This window comes from Sceloporus undulatus, chromosome 7 (genome assembly GCF_019175285.1).
Source record: "Sceloporus undulatus isolate JIND9_A2432 ecotype Alabama chromosome 7, SceUnd_v1.1, whole genome shotgun sequence".
Lineage (NCBI taxonomy): Eukaryota > Metazoa > Chordata > Lepidosauria > Squamata > Phrynosomatidae > Sceloporus > Sceloporus undulatus.
Genome location: NC_056528.1, coordinates 1457023 through 1470964, shown reverse-complemented (window position 1 = coordinate 1470964; position 13942 = coordinate 1457023). Strand labels below are relative to the sequence as shown.

Here is a 13942-nt window from a genome sequence, read left to right as displayed (position 1 = left end):
CCCTTAGCGCACTGGCTCCCTCTCTCTCTCTGAGCCATCTTGAGCTCTAGTGTGCCATGAAGCAACGTCTTAAGGAGCCTGCCTTTACTGAAACCGGCTTTCTCCTCCTCCTTTTCTCTTTCTTTCCTCCCTCCCGTCTTTTTTCTTCCTCCAGGCTAGTCGTGAGTTCTTTAGAAGCGCTGGAAAGCTGCTTTGCCGTCGGACCAGTCAACGAGAAGGCAAGTAACTTTCCTTGAGGTTTTGGGGACATCTCAGGAGGTTGCCCGAGGTTTTGGTGAAGGGAGGGAGGCAAAGAGGGATCATCTGCCTTTGAAGCCCTGCCGCGGCGGCCTCGATTCTTGGAGGGAGAGGCACTTGCTTGGATTTATGCCGCTCTGCAGCCCAGGTCTCTCTGGAAGCAAAAATCCCAGTGAAAAGCTTTTGGAGTCACGCAGAAGCATGGCATTCGCTTGTCTTTTTGTGGCCAGCAAGGGGCACTGTTCTTGGTGTAGAGATGGTCTCATCTCTGGGGGCTGTGTGAGAGTTTGTTTTGTGTTTGGAAGGTACAGGCAGAGAGTTGACAATTCTGGGTCAGATGGGACTGTTCTGCCCTAGCATCCGGTCTCAATCTGCAGCGAGTTTTGGAGTAGTGCTTTCTCCCCTGCCTTGTTGCCCCCCGGCTATGAGCATGATGAAGTAGCAGGCAACTTTGGACCTGGCTTTATAGCTGTTGATCCCCCAAGATTGAGTAGATGCAAGAAAAGCAGATGAGCTGGATGAGACCAAAGGCCCAAAGAGGTCATGGGTGCCGTCTTGACCATGTCCCCAGGGAACTGGGACTCAAAGGGAGACTGCCTCTGAATCTGGAGTTTCCACTTCAGTGACTGTCGATAGGCCCATGAATGCGCTCAATCCCCCTTTAAAGCCATTGCTTAGGGACGTAAGAGAAGCCTGCTTTGGCTATTGATCTTATCCTAAACAAGATGGCTGGACTGCGCTTTTCCATTTCCCCTGCATTTCCTCACCACTGCCTTTGTCTTGCTTGCAGCTAGGAACAAAGGTGATATCTTGAGGGGCAGCTAAATGCCTGTTGGGGAGAAAGCAATGCAGGGAACATGGCCCAACACATGTCGGTTTCTCCCCTTCCTGGGTGTGTTGACTTGGGGTTGAAATCTCACCTCCTGAACCAGTAGAACCACAGTGGGGAACATGCGGCCCTATAGACATTGTTGGACTGCAGCTCCTATCAGCCCTAGGTAGCCTCACCAGTGGTAAGGAATGCTGAGTGTTATAGTCCAACAGTGTCTGAAAGGTTGACTTTCCCTCCTGTAGAAGAGTACAAAGGAGCATTGCACCAACTTCTTCCCATCTCTGGGACAGTTTCAGTTTCTAGCCTGTTGGCAGCTGAAAAAGATTCTAAAATTAGGTTCTGAAGGGTTAAATGTCATCTTTGTCAGCCACCTTTTTTGAAAAGCTTGGTGTTATTACTTGCTTCTGTGGGGTTATTTGTACGGAGTGGGAGATGAGAATGGCCAATGCCCAAAGGTGCCAGCCGTCCTGTCCATGTCCCTGGCCCACAGGAGAAGAGCAAGGCAGCTGCTCAGGAGTTGGCAACCATGCTTCTGTCGACACCGGCCCCCTCGAGTGTCCAGCAACAGACCAAGAGCCTCCTGGCAAGCCTCCACACCAGCCGCTCAGCTTACCACAACCACAAGGTAAAGCAGCAGATACTCTCATTGCACCTGACAAATACACTTTGGGACTGGTTCTCAAGTGTAGCAGCTTCCCAGAATGTATGTCTTCAGAGGCGCCCTCCAGTCAAAGCCTAGGATTCCCCAATGGCCTGCCATGCCCCTATTCTCTGGTGTGAGGCAGACGTGGCACATCTCAGGATAACCTCCACCACCAAAGGAGAATCCTGCCTCTGGTAATGATGCAGGGAGGACATACAGGTGTTGCTCAGGCAGGAAGATACACCTGAGGTTTCCTCTTTGTGCCTCCGCAGGACCAGGCCTTGCTGAGCAAAGCCATCCAGTACCTTTCAACCTCAAGCAAAGAAGGGAAGGATCTTGACCCGGAGGTGTTTCAAAGGCTGGTCATCACAGCCCGCTCCATTGCCATCATGAGGCCAAATAATTTGGTCCATTTCACAGAGTCCAAACTGCCACAGTTGGAAGGAGGTGAGCAAAGCTCCACTGTCCCTTTGCCATTTTGATTTCCACGCTAGCTTCTGAGAGCCAACTTCTCAGGAGAAGTGGTGGTGGCCTGGCCTCTTCCTCTGCTTGGTTGAATGACATGGCTTCCCTTTGGGGTCCATTGCTTATGATTCCTTTCTCTCCCCGCACCCCAATTTTTCAGAAGGCAGTGAAGAAGGACAGGAGGCCTCGAAGAGCGTGGAAGGGGAAGGGTGCAGTTTTATCACTCAGTTGGTCAACCATTTCTGGAAACTGCATGCGTCGAAACCCAAGAATGCTTTCCTGGCACCCGCTTGCTTGCCAGGTATCGGATTGAAAGCTGTTATTTCTTTATTTGTGCCGATTAAGGGGAAACTAAGGTCCAGCAGGAGTATCCCATGCTGCTAGGACAAGATTCCTCCTCCTCCTTTCCTGCTGCAAAACTATTTAAAAACCAAGACCTTTTTGAAGGGAGATCCATGTGACACCAGGTCTCCTCCTTGCCAGAGCACTATGAGGTGCACTCATCTCTGGCAAGCCAGTGATAACATTTTGTGGCTGCCTATGGCTAACTGTTCCCTCTTTCCAGAAGAAAGGAAGGCAAAGGAATTAGATATATTTCCCCCCCAAAGTCTATTTATTATCACTAAATCCTCTTTCTTACCTCCTTCACATGCTCTTAGGCCTGACCCACATTGAAGCCACTGTCAACGCTCTAGTGGACATCATCCACGGATATTGCACCTGCGAACTGGATTGCATCAACACAGCCTCCAAAATTTACATGCAGATGCTGCTTTGCCCGGTACGTTGGCCTAACTGTCTCCATTTGCTGCTTTCACGCAAGGGAATTTGGATGAGGCGGTCATCTCCAAACGTATTCGCAAGACCTCTTTTGAACTCTGTCTGCGACTGTGTGTTTATAAAACAATAACCTCCTGTTTGGCAATAGGTAAAAGACTAGGAAACAGGGAACAGAAAGGATGTGATCCTCCAATTGCTGTTAGACAGCCATTGTCGTCATCCCTCATGCCATTGACTATGCTGGCTGGGGTTGATGGGAGTTGCCATCCAATGGCACCCAGAGAGTCATTCTCTCGGTTCATGAGAGGAGGAACTCTTGAGATGACTCCAGCCCTTGACATGACCCACTTGTGATTGTTTGTTCCAGGATCCTGCAGTCAGCTTCTCCTGCAAACAAGCTTTAATTCGGGTGTTGAGGCCCAGGAACAAACGGAGACACGTGACGCTGCCTTCTTCTCCTCGGAGTAACACCCCGATGGGTAAAGGAAACTGCCTTTTGTTTTCAAGCTCTGCTTTCTGGTTAACATTCACATACTGTGTGTGAGTTTACCTCTATCCTGGAGGGCTCATGCCAAGGGAAACCTTTTGCTTTCTCCAGCATTAGCATTTTGTGATTTGTTTTTAATCTGGGTTCTTTTTCTTTTGAAAAAAGAAACCAAATGGAAACAAAATTCTGGTTAATAGCTCCTATCAGTTGCATGACAACAACAACAACAACAATTTTTATTCATATCCTTTCTCGCCCAAAAGGATCGAGGTGGGTTACAACACAAAAATACACCGTAAAGCACAAAATACATGCATACTTAAAATTTACACTATCCCCTTATTCCCCTATTTCAAACATCCTTGTGGAAATGGTGTGTGTATGTCCACGTAAGCAATCTTTCTTACGTTCCAGGAGATAAAGATGATTATGATGACGACGATGCCGACGACAAAATGCAGAGCTCTGGGATACCAAACGGAGAAGACATCCGTCAGGAAAGCCAGGAACAAAGCGAGGTGGACCACGGGGATTTTGAGATGGTGGTGAGTTCCCTGTGCTTCCTTGCGACTTTTGTTTGCAAAAGAACATTAGATATTTGGAAATAGCATATTGTCCTGTGCTGGGTAGCGTGCCTCTTGTATCAGCCCCGTTTTCTGCTTCCTAGTCGGAATCGATGGTGCTGGAAACAGCCGAGAATGTGAACAACGGGAACCCCTCTCCTCTGGAAGCTCTCCTGGCGGGGGCTGAGGGCTTTCCCCCGATGCTGGATATCCCCCCGGATGCGGATGATGAAACCATGGTGGAGCTGGCCATCGCCCTCAGCTTGCAGCAAGATCAGCAAGGTGAGGGATCAGCCGTTCTTGGGACTTGATATCCCAAGGAATCCCAAGGCCTTTGGAGGATGGAGCTGTCTCACCTTGACAAGAGGAATTCACAACGTCCATTCTCTCTTCTTTAGGGAGCAGCAGCAGTGCGCTTGGCCTGCAGAGCCTAGGACTGTCCGGTCAAGCCCCCAGCTCTTCGTCCCTCGATGCCGGGACTCTGTCGGACACCACAGCATCAGGTAACTGTTCACAGCATAAAATCTCAACCTCGCTCATTCTTGGGGACTACAAGTCACACCATTCAGAGATGTTTCCTCTGATGGAGAGTGGACTGTCCCCTCTCCACAGTTGCATGACCCTTTTAACTCAAGATGCCAAAGTTTGGCCATAAGAACTTCTGCGTAGAATCACAGCATGCAGAGAATGTTCTCTTTTCCAGGGAGGCATTCCTTCAACCCTTTCACACAGGAAGAGAATGCCTCTTCCAGGATGTGATGCTTGCTCCCTGTAATTTTCATAAACTTATACAGTCGGCCCTTCTTATACACGGATTTTTTATACACGGATTTAAGTAAACACAGTTTGAAAATGTTCCAAAAAAGTATAAATTTACCTTGATGTTCCATTTTTTCTAAGGGACACCATTTTGCTATGTCATTATATCTAATGGGACTTGAGCATACACGGATTTTGTTATACACGGGGGATCTTGGAACCAAACCCCAGCATATAACAAGGGTCCACTGTATACTGATTATGCTTTTAACATCCTTCTCTCAAGCTTTCATGTTCAAGTTGTTCAAAGACTGTGTTTTTACTTGTAACAGCTCTCCTTACTCTCTTAGCTCCAGCATCTGATGACGAAGGCAGCACAGCAGCAACGGACGGCTCCACGCTTCGGACCTCTCCAGCCGACCACGGCGGCAGCGTGGGCTCTGAGAGTGGCGGCAGCGCAGTGGATTCGGTCGCTGGCGAGCACAGTGGTAATGCCCACATTTTGTTTCGTTTGAAACCACCACCACCCAACAGGCGGAATAAGAAAGCCTCTATTGGGTTGAGCCATGCAATACAGCATCCTGGTTTGTCTCACTGGCTGAGCGAGTGTCTCCCAGAACCACACAAGAAGAGTCCAGATGCAAAGAACCATTCTAGTTTCTCTATGCAACTGAGTTACGGACTTTAAAGCAAGTCCTTTGGGTTCTGTGAGTCTGCCTGATATTGACAGAGACCATTGCTTCCTAGGTGCTTCCACACTGTAGTAATAATGAAGTTTGACAACACTCTTAGGTGCTTCAACACTATGGAATCCTGAGATTTGCAGTAGTAAAAGGTCTTCAGCCTTCTCTGCTAAAGAGCGCTTCTGCCTCACAAAGCTACAAATCCCAGGATTCCATAGGATGGAGCCATAGCGTTTCACTTATGTGGCAGTGGAGAAGAGCAGGTGGATCCTTTTCTGTGTCGTGATTATATGTATGTACACTCATGGGCAAGTGGGAGTTGTGTCACAAGATCTGAGCAAATGAGTTCCTCTTCTGCACAGCTCTCTGTCTGTGAACTACCCACAAAGGGACACTCCAAAAGTGTTCATCTCGCCCTCTTCCTCCATTTCGCAGTGTCCGGCCGCAGCAGTGCCTACGGCGACACGACGGCTGAGGGCCATCCGGCTGGGCCAGGGAGCGTCAGTTCCAGCACGGGTGCCATCAGCACCACAACTGGGCAACAGGAGGGCGAAGGGTCCGAAGGCGAGGGCGAAGCGGAAGCAGAAGGAGACGTCCATGCCAGCAACAGGTAGGGCCTCCTTTCCAGCAGAAAACATTCACAGGAATATAAGACGCTGCCCTTTAGACCCTTGGCTCACCTCTCCCAGGGGTTCAGGCAGTAATCTTTGCTAACCCTGCTTGGTCATTCTGGGATTAAATATCCCATTCAAATACACTACAGTTTGACATTGCTTAGCTTCTAAAATCAGACTCATGTGACATCTACACTGCAGAATTAGTACAGTTTGACACCAGGGCTCAGTGCTAGGGAATTCCAAGATGTGTACTTTTGTGAGATATTTAAGCCTCCTCTTAAGTCAGTGAACTTTGAGAGGCTGTGTTGCTAAGCCCCTTTTCCATGGGCGCCTTTTGACATTCTCCTCTGAATTTTCAGGCTGCACATGGTCCGTTTGATGCTGCTGGAGCGGCTGCTTCAGACTCTCCCTCAGCTGAGGAACGTTGGAGGGGTCCGTGCCATTCCTTACATGCAGGTAGGCCACATCTTTGGATGATTCGCCACTTCTGAATCTCTGCTATGTCCCCTATTGTTTTCAGTACCTCCTCTTATCCTTAGTCTCTATGTTCTCCAGTTAGTTCATGCAGGTCAGTTCCTTTCCTTTCTGGTTGTAGTCCATGGTTGTAACCTTCATTTTTCATTTAATGCGTCCTGTAGACCCTATTCAGTTTTTTCTCAAGCATGAACCGCTTGTTAATTTCAACTCCTGTTAATGGAGAGATCTCAGTCCTTGCAGAAGCATGGGTCTTCTTTTCCTGTTGCTTGACTTTCTGCCCTCCACGCTTCTCTTTACTCAGGTGATTCTGATGCTTACGACAGACCTAGATGGCGATGACGAAAAGGACAAGGGTGCCCTTGATAACCTTCTTGCCCAGCTCATTGCAGAACTGTGCATGGATAAGAAGGTATTTGCGCAGGGAAGGTGTTTCGTATGCCACTGTGTCACCTGCCATGAGTTGGCTTGCTGGAATTGGGTTATCAGAACAGAGCGCAGTGGTGGAATGTAGGTTGTAGCCCAGCAGCCACCATCTGCATCTTTCCCTTCTGCCTCACAAATCTCCTCTGAATAAATCACGAGAGTCAGTATGGTGTAGTGGTTGGAGCATAGGACTCTGACTACTGGGAGGCCAGAATTCAAATCCCTGCTCAGCCCTGGAAACCCAGTGAGCAAGTCATGTTCTCTCAACCTCAGAGGAAGGCAATGGCAGCCCTCCTGTGAGTAAACCTTCCCAAGAAGAGCCTGTGATAGGGTCTCTACAAGTTGGAGTTGACTTGAAGGAACAATTGTAGTAGTAACAGTGATTTAGATTGGCAAACCTAGGATTCAAGCCCCATGGAGGAAGTGTATGGTCTGTTCCTGTGCAACTAGCTAGTTTTAATATTAACTGTTACTCTATTTTATTGATGTGTTTTATGGATATTTTAGTGAACTGTAATCCCATCTCGATCCATCCATTATTATTATGTTGATGAGAAATGCTGTTCCTCTCTTTTCTTTTCCCTTTCTCTTCTCCTCGAATCCTGATGTTTCAGGACGTGTCCAAGAAGAATGAACGCTCTGCCCTGAACGAGGTCCACTTGGTGATCATGCGGCTGCTGAGCGTCTTCATGTCCCGGACCAAATCAGGATCCAAATCGTCCATTTGTGAGGTACAAGACCTTTGGTGCTCATGTTCACTGGCATGACATCTTACACAGTCCTGGCCAGGCTTGCGTCCCTTGCGCAAGCGACAACGATCGGACCATTTGGAAAGGTGACCTCCGCAACCTCTTTTGTCCTTCAAACCCAGTGGGCAACGAAATGGTTAGCGGTGGGGTGGCAGGAGCAGGGATTTGCAGGGAGGGAGAGACGCTGCACCCGCATCCCCAACATTTCAAAGTCCTTAAGAGGATTGCGTCGCCCGTTTTGTCGCTAAAAGGTGCAGTAATAAGGCCTTTAAAAAAAAAGAAGGAGCTGGGAAGCGTTTGTGCAGAAGGGAAGAAGATTAATAACAAAAGCGCAGAGGTTAAAAACGGAGGCTGAAGTGCGTCGAATTTTAATGAGCTTATGAGCTGTGGGGGTTTGTTTGGATTTACCAGGGTTGCTCTAATGGTTTTATTTACACTTTGCGTCTTCGTCAGCTTCTTTTTGTTGGGCTCGGTTCATCTGCCTGACAAAAGGAGGTGAGTTTTAAAAAGAGACCCCAAGTGCCAAAGGTTCGCCGGAGAGGAGTGAGGTAGGAACGATTTGGTCCCTTTGTTCTGGCGTCCTGCGACGGGCCTTTACCTTCTTGGCCAAATTCCAGAGGGATGGATGAATAAGAATTTCAACTTTAGAAAAAGGAAGAGGAATGGGGTGCAGAAGCTCCTTCCTCCTCCTCCTCCTCCTAATCCTTGTCTCTGTTGCCCACTGGCATGTGTGTCGGGAGGAGATTAGACTTAAGAACCGATTGCCGGTTTTGTCTTCCTCCTCCCCGCCCCCCTGAACCCTTTGCTAAGTGCCTCTTCAAAAGAAGCTCTCTTGGTAAACACTGCTTTAGTCAGTGCCGCCTTTTAAGAAGTAAAAATAAATGGGGGATCAGTAAATAACCGCACACACCGACACTGCCTCCGAAATTTGTGAAATTGGCTTGTCAGCGGCTTCTGTTAAGCAAGTTGACTTTCTTGAGTTTGCATGTGCCTCACCTTCAGTCCAAACACCATCCGAAGAAGTCATTGCATGGTGGGCTCTCAAGCAAGGTCCCCTCTAAACCAGAGGTTCTCAACCTTTGGTCCTCCAGCTGTTTTGGACTTCAGCACCCAGAAGCCTTTGCCATCATGGCCAATGGTGAGGGAATCTGGGAGATGAAGTCCAAAGCATCTGGAGGACCAGAGGTTGAGGACCACTGCTCTAAACCATCTGTGAGCTGGGCTTCAATTTTGGATCCACCAATTTCACCTCTTGTGTCTTCTAACCAGGGCTTGGGAGACTTTGGTTGGTGGTGGTAGCTCCCAGGATGCTGCTGGAGAATTCTGAGAGTTGCAGTCCAAAAAAAGTAACATTGACCAGCTCTGGTGGCTGCTTAGCTCCAGAAACAAACTGCAAAGATGCCCACTGCCACAAGCGTTGGTTTGGCCATCTCCAGCGTGCCATATTGAAAGGGCAGTATGGCTCGGTGTGCATGAGCAGCGCTTGTTCTTACACACACACAACTCTTTGGGTCCCATCTGTGGTATCATCAGGCAGATTTGGGAAATCTTGGAAGGCCTGCTGCTTGTCAAGAGAAGGCCAACCTTCCACAATTGGGGCCCTTTTCAAACTGCACAGTTGCAGTGCTGTGATACCACTTTGATGGCCATAACTGCATCCTCTGGACTCGTAGTCTCTTATATTCGGATGGGATCGCAAGGGCCATCCAGTCCAATGCCATACCGTATGGGAGCACACAACTAAAGCATCCCTGAATTATGCCCAACCAACCACTGTTGCAAGACCTCCAAAGAAGGAGAGTCCATCACTCTCTTACTATACAGCTCTTACAGTTAAAAGGTTCTTCCTAATATTTAGGTGGGATCTTTTTTCTTATAAGTTAAGCCTCCTGGGTAACCATTTTGTGCCTGTCTCTCTCTCTTCCTGTCCTCCGCATAGTCCTCCTCCCTGATCTCCAGTGCCACCGCGGCCGCTCTGCTCAGCTCTGGCGCAGTGGACTACTGCCTGCATGTGCTGAAATCCCTGCTGGAGTATTGGAAGAGCCAGCAGAACGACGAGGAGCCCGTCACTAGCAGCCAGCTGCTGAAGCCGCACACCACCTCTTCCCCTCCGGACATGAGCCCCTTCTTCTTGCGCCAGTATGTCAAGGTGAGTCCAAGTTTAGCACTACGTGACTGAAACCAGGCTGGAGAAGGAAAGGGACACTGGGAGAAACTAGGGCCTTGCTTGTTTGTGGAATCCAGCTCCCAGCATTTTTCTTCATTGGCGACATTGGTTAGGATTGTGACGTCTGGAAAGCTGTCATAATCCCCAGCCCTGCTCTAAGCACAGAACCTGGTTTAAACATTTGCTGGCTCAAATCCACATCTCATGTTTCAGTCTGATTTGTGGATGATAGGCTGTTTTAGCCTGTTGTAGCAGAGGCGCAAACAGGCAAGACTAGTAGTTTAAACATTGGCAAAATCTACTCTAGATACCTACAGTGTGGAGCCAGCATGGTCTGGTGGTTTGAGTGTTGGACTGTGACTCTGGAGGACAGGGTTCGATTCCTTGCTTGGCCATGGAAACCCATTGGGTGGCCTTGTGCAAGACACTCTCTCAGCCTCAAGGGAAGGCAAGGACAAGCCCCCTCTGAACAAACCTTACCAAGAAAACCAGGTCCAGAAGCAGATGCAGCTTGGTTGGCATCTCTGAGCATCCCAGGGAAGGGTCCAGGTTACCCACAATCCCCCATCCTCTACCCTCAGGCTCTCTTTCTGTCTTAAGGGAAGGGAGGGTCTGTTTTTAAGGCTGCCCCTCCGGCGGTTCAGCATCCTGACAGGGGAGGACCCCTCGTGGCTTCTGTCATCCTTGCGAGGACGGATTTGCTGGCGTAATTCCTCGGCTGCTTCAGCCACTGCGGCGCCTCCTTTATTCCTGGCGCCTGGTGGTGAAGCTTTCGTTCTATTCGCTGCCCCTGCGCAGTACAATGGAATAAGCCGAATTAAACATGAGGGTGCTGTTGGGTGGAAGAATGGGAGCTGCTCAAATTCTGAAGGCCTGTAGCGACGGTTGCGGGTTTAGGCTCGTCTTTCGTTTCATTTCATTTTATTTCCTCTCGAAGGGTCCTGCTGTGTTTCCACATTACTCCTGTCAGTCCAGGGCTTGGGTCTCATTTTGTTTTGGTTCTTTGCTCTCTAGCCTCAGAAAGACGTGGTAATGTGGATTTTGTTCCTTTTTTTTAATACTAGAGAAAAATCAAATCCATTTATTATCCATTGCTCGCAGTTTAGAACCCATGTTAACAGAGGCAGGTAACAGGCATGAGGTGCAAAAGGAGAACAAACTGGGAATGAGAGGAGAAAGGGATGGTGGAGGCAAACTGCAGAATCCCTCTGGGATTGGGATCTTTGCTGACCTTGCATTTCATTTTTTTACACTTTCATTTTCCATTCCCCAAATGAAATGTGAAGACCTTCTAGATGCCTTAGGGTTCCTGGGTGAGACTTGATCTATGTTATCTCTCTGCCACCCTGGATGAATTGCTGCCACCATAGGCACCATGCATCTAAACTCCAGCTTTCCAATATTTTAACATTCTCAGGGGCTGAAGTGTATAATACACTTCATTCTTTAAATATCTCAAGGGTTTTCAGAGAAAGGTTGGCTCTCCGCTGCCCCAGAGGGTATGGCCAGGACTAATAGTTATGTGTTACAGGAGGGTAGATTTCAAAGATGAGAAGGTGAGAGCAGTTCAGCAGTGGAACCAATTCCCTTGAGAACTGGTGGGGTCACTTTGTCTGGATGTCTTCCCAAAGAAGCTGGGCAGCTCCCTGCTGGGGATGCTGGAGCTGGAGATCCTGCATTGAGCAGGGACTTGAACTTCAGAGCCTCTGCAGGACCCTTCCCACTTGATAGTATTCTGATTCTACACTTGCATTCCTTTCAGGGCCATGCCGCTGACGTCTTCGAAGCTTACACTCAGCTCCTGACGGAGATGGTGCTCCGTTTGCCCTACCAGATCAAGAAAATCGCCGACACCAACTCCCGCATCCCGCCGCCTGTCTTTGACCATTCCTGGTTCTACTTCCTTTCAGAGGTGAGTGGACATGAGTTTGTCAGCCAGAGGGGACTGATCTGTGCAGAGAAAGCAGCCTTGGCTCTGCCCCCTAGAAGAGCCTCCAACTTTTAGGATGTCAACAAGGATGGAGCCACCTCCCAACTGATGTATCTTTTCTCTCTCCAGTACCTGATGATTCAGCAGACCCCCTTCGTCCGCCGCCAAGTCCGCAAACTGCTGCTGTTCATCTGCGGCTCGAAGGAGAAGTACCGCCAGCTGCGGGACCTGCACACGCTGGATTCTCACGTCCGTGGGATTAAGAAGCTCCTGGAAGAACAAGGGATTTTCCTGAGGGCCAGCGTGGTCACGGCCAGCTCCGGATCCGCCCTGCAGTATGACACTCTCATCAATTTGGTAAGTGAAGTTCAGAATACGTCTTGCCAGGACTGGGTGTGTGGCTGGTTGTGCAACCGCCTCCTTCCTACCTTTTCACCTCTCTGTACCTTTCAGATGGAGCACTTGAAGGCTTGTGCGGAAATTGCCACGCAGCGGACAGTGAACTGGCAGAAGTTCTGCATCAAAGACGATTGTGAGTTGCTGTCCTGGGAGGTTGTGACGGAGGGCAAAATGCATTGAACACAGTGGGGAAGGGGCTGAAATTACGCTCCCGGAGCCCAGGTCCTTCAGCCGAAGCTCCATAACCTTTCCCCAAATCCTAATGATTTGTCTTGCTTCTTTCCCCTTCTCCCCAGCTGTCCTCTACTTCCTCTTGCAAGTCAGCTTCTTGGTGGATGAGGGAGTCTCACCCGTCCTCCTACAGCTTCTCTCTTGCGCCCTTTGCGGCAGCAAAGTCCTCTCAGCAGCCGCTTCTTCTGGGTCGTCTGGCACATCCACCTCGGCGCCTGCTGGCTCTGGGAGTGGACAACCAGCTGGACAGAGCAAATCTTCCACCAAGAAGAGCAAGAAGGAAGAGAAGGAAAAAGACCGAGAGGGTGAGCTGCCTGTCTTTTGCAGATCTGTGGGTCTTTCCCCAGAACAAAGCTTTGTGGCCTGGCCTAACTGGTTATTCTTTCCAGCGTTCCCAAGTAGAAACATTTAGACTTACCTTGCTAGGACAGGGCAGTAAAAAACTCTTTTTACTTCCTACCAGATCTCTGTCTATGACCATTAGTTGGCCAGGAAAGATTGAATTGTGAGCACAGTGGTGATAGTTTGTTTCTGTCTCTGGTATCAAGAGGTATCCTGTTTTGTGAACATGGATGTCCAAGTTCCATGAAAATAACCCTTCATAGCCCTTGTTCACACATTCAGCAACAGGGAGAGAAAAGCTGTTGCCAGTTCTTTTATCTCATGAAGCCCTTGGCTGCTTTCTATGAGCCCCCCAAAGCTGGCAGGGCTGCACCTGAATTGTGGGAGGTGGGAATGCCCTTTCTTCGTTTCTGAGAGAGCTATTTGCCCACAGCAACATTGTGTGTTTCTTTGGAGTCTCTTGGGCTCCGTCTGATTCCTGCTCTCTTCCAGGAGAGGGTTCCTCTGGCAGCCAAGAGGACCAGTTGTGCACAGCGCTGGTGAGCCAGCTGAACAAATTCGCCGACAAAGAGACCCTGATCCAGTTCCTGCGCTGCTTCCTGCTGGAGTCTAACTCCTCGTCGGTCCGGTGGCAGGCCCACTGCCTGGCCCTCCACATCTATAGGTGAGCAGGGAAGCCTCCCACATGCCTCCAGGAGCAGCCTGATGGCATCTTTCAGGCAGCAGGCTAAGTCAGATCTGCTTCTTGATGAGAGCCAGCATGTGGTAGTAGGAGCTAAAACTCAGGAGAACAGGGTTTGAATCCCCACTTGACCATGGAAACCCATTGGGTGACCTTGGGCAAGTCACCTTCTCTCAGACTTGGAGGAGGGCCATGATGGCCAACCTCCTTTGATAAAATTTTCAGAGCCAACGTGGTTTGAGCATCCAACTACAACTCTGTAGACCAGGTTTCAAATCCCCACTCAGCCATGGAGACCCAGTGGGAGACCTTGGGGAAGTCACGTTCTCTTAGCCTCAATGACAAAACCTTCTCTGAACAAATGTTACTGTAATAGGTTTGCCGTAGGGTCATAGCAGAGATCCGGAGCCGGGATGTCCAGAACATGGGCAGGGTCCTTAGCAAGCTGGATGCAGGGCTCAGATCCACTTCTCTTT

At 49.3% G+C, this 13942-nt stretch overlaps 1 protein-coding gene across 9 annotated transcripts in view; it reads left to right on the top strand.

The window, feature by feature from the left end:
• Positions 1-13942, top strand: part of UBR4 (ubiquitin protein ligase E3 component n-recognin 4) — a 71141-nt gene that overhangs the window by 30247 nt on the left and 26952 nt on the right. For 7 of the 9 annotated variants that reach the window (XM_042477962.1, XM_042477963.1, XM_042477959.1 and 4 more), the window contains 20 exons: positions 155-218; positions 1560-1694; positions 1985-2159; positions 2338-2478; positions 2837-2958; positions 3325-3436; positions 3859-3989; positions 4112-4289; positions 4406-4510; positions 5117-5254; positions 5885-6059; positions 6426-6522; positions 6845-6952; positions 7581-7697; positions 9655-9864; positions 11645-11794; positions 11942-12169; positions 12266-12344; positions 12508-12747; positions 13277-13448. In XM_042477962.1, coding sequence (XP_042333896.1) covers positions 155-218; positions 1560-1694; positions 1985-2159; positions 2338-2478; positions 2837-2958; positions 3325-3436; positions 3859-3989; positions 4112-4289; positions 4406-4510; positions 5117-5254; positions 5885-6059; positions 6426-6522; positions 6845-6952; positions 7581-7697; positions 9655-9864; positions 11645-11794; positions 11942-12169; positions 12266-12344; positions 12508-12747; positions 13277-13448 — 2877 coding nt within the window. The remainder of the gene's footprint in view (positions 1-154; positions 219-1559; positions 1695-1984; positions 2160-2337; positions 2479-2836; positions 2959-3324; positions 3437-3858; positions 3990-4111; positions 4290-4405; positions 4511-5116; positions 5255-5884; positions 6060-6425; positions 6523-6844; positions 6953-7580; positions 7698-9654; positions 9865-11644; positions 11795-11941; positions 12170-12265; positions 12345-12507; positions 12748-13276; positions 13449-13942) is intronic. The other 2 variants (XM_042477957.1, XM_042477958.1) reach the window with 2 other exon arrangements.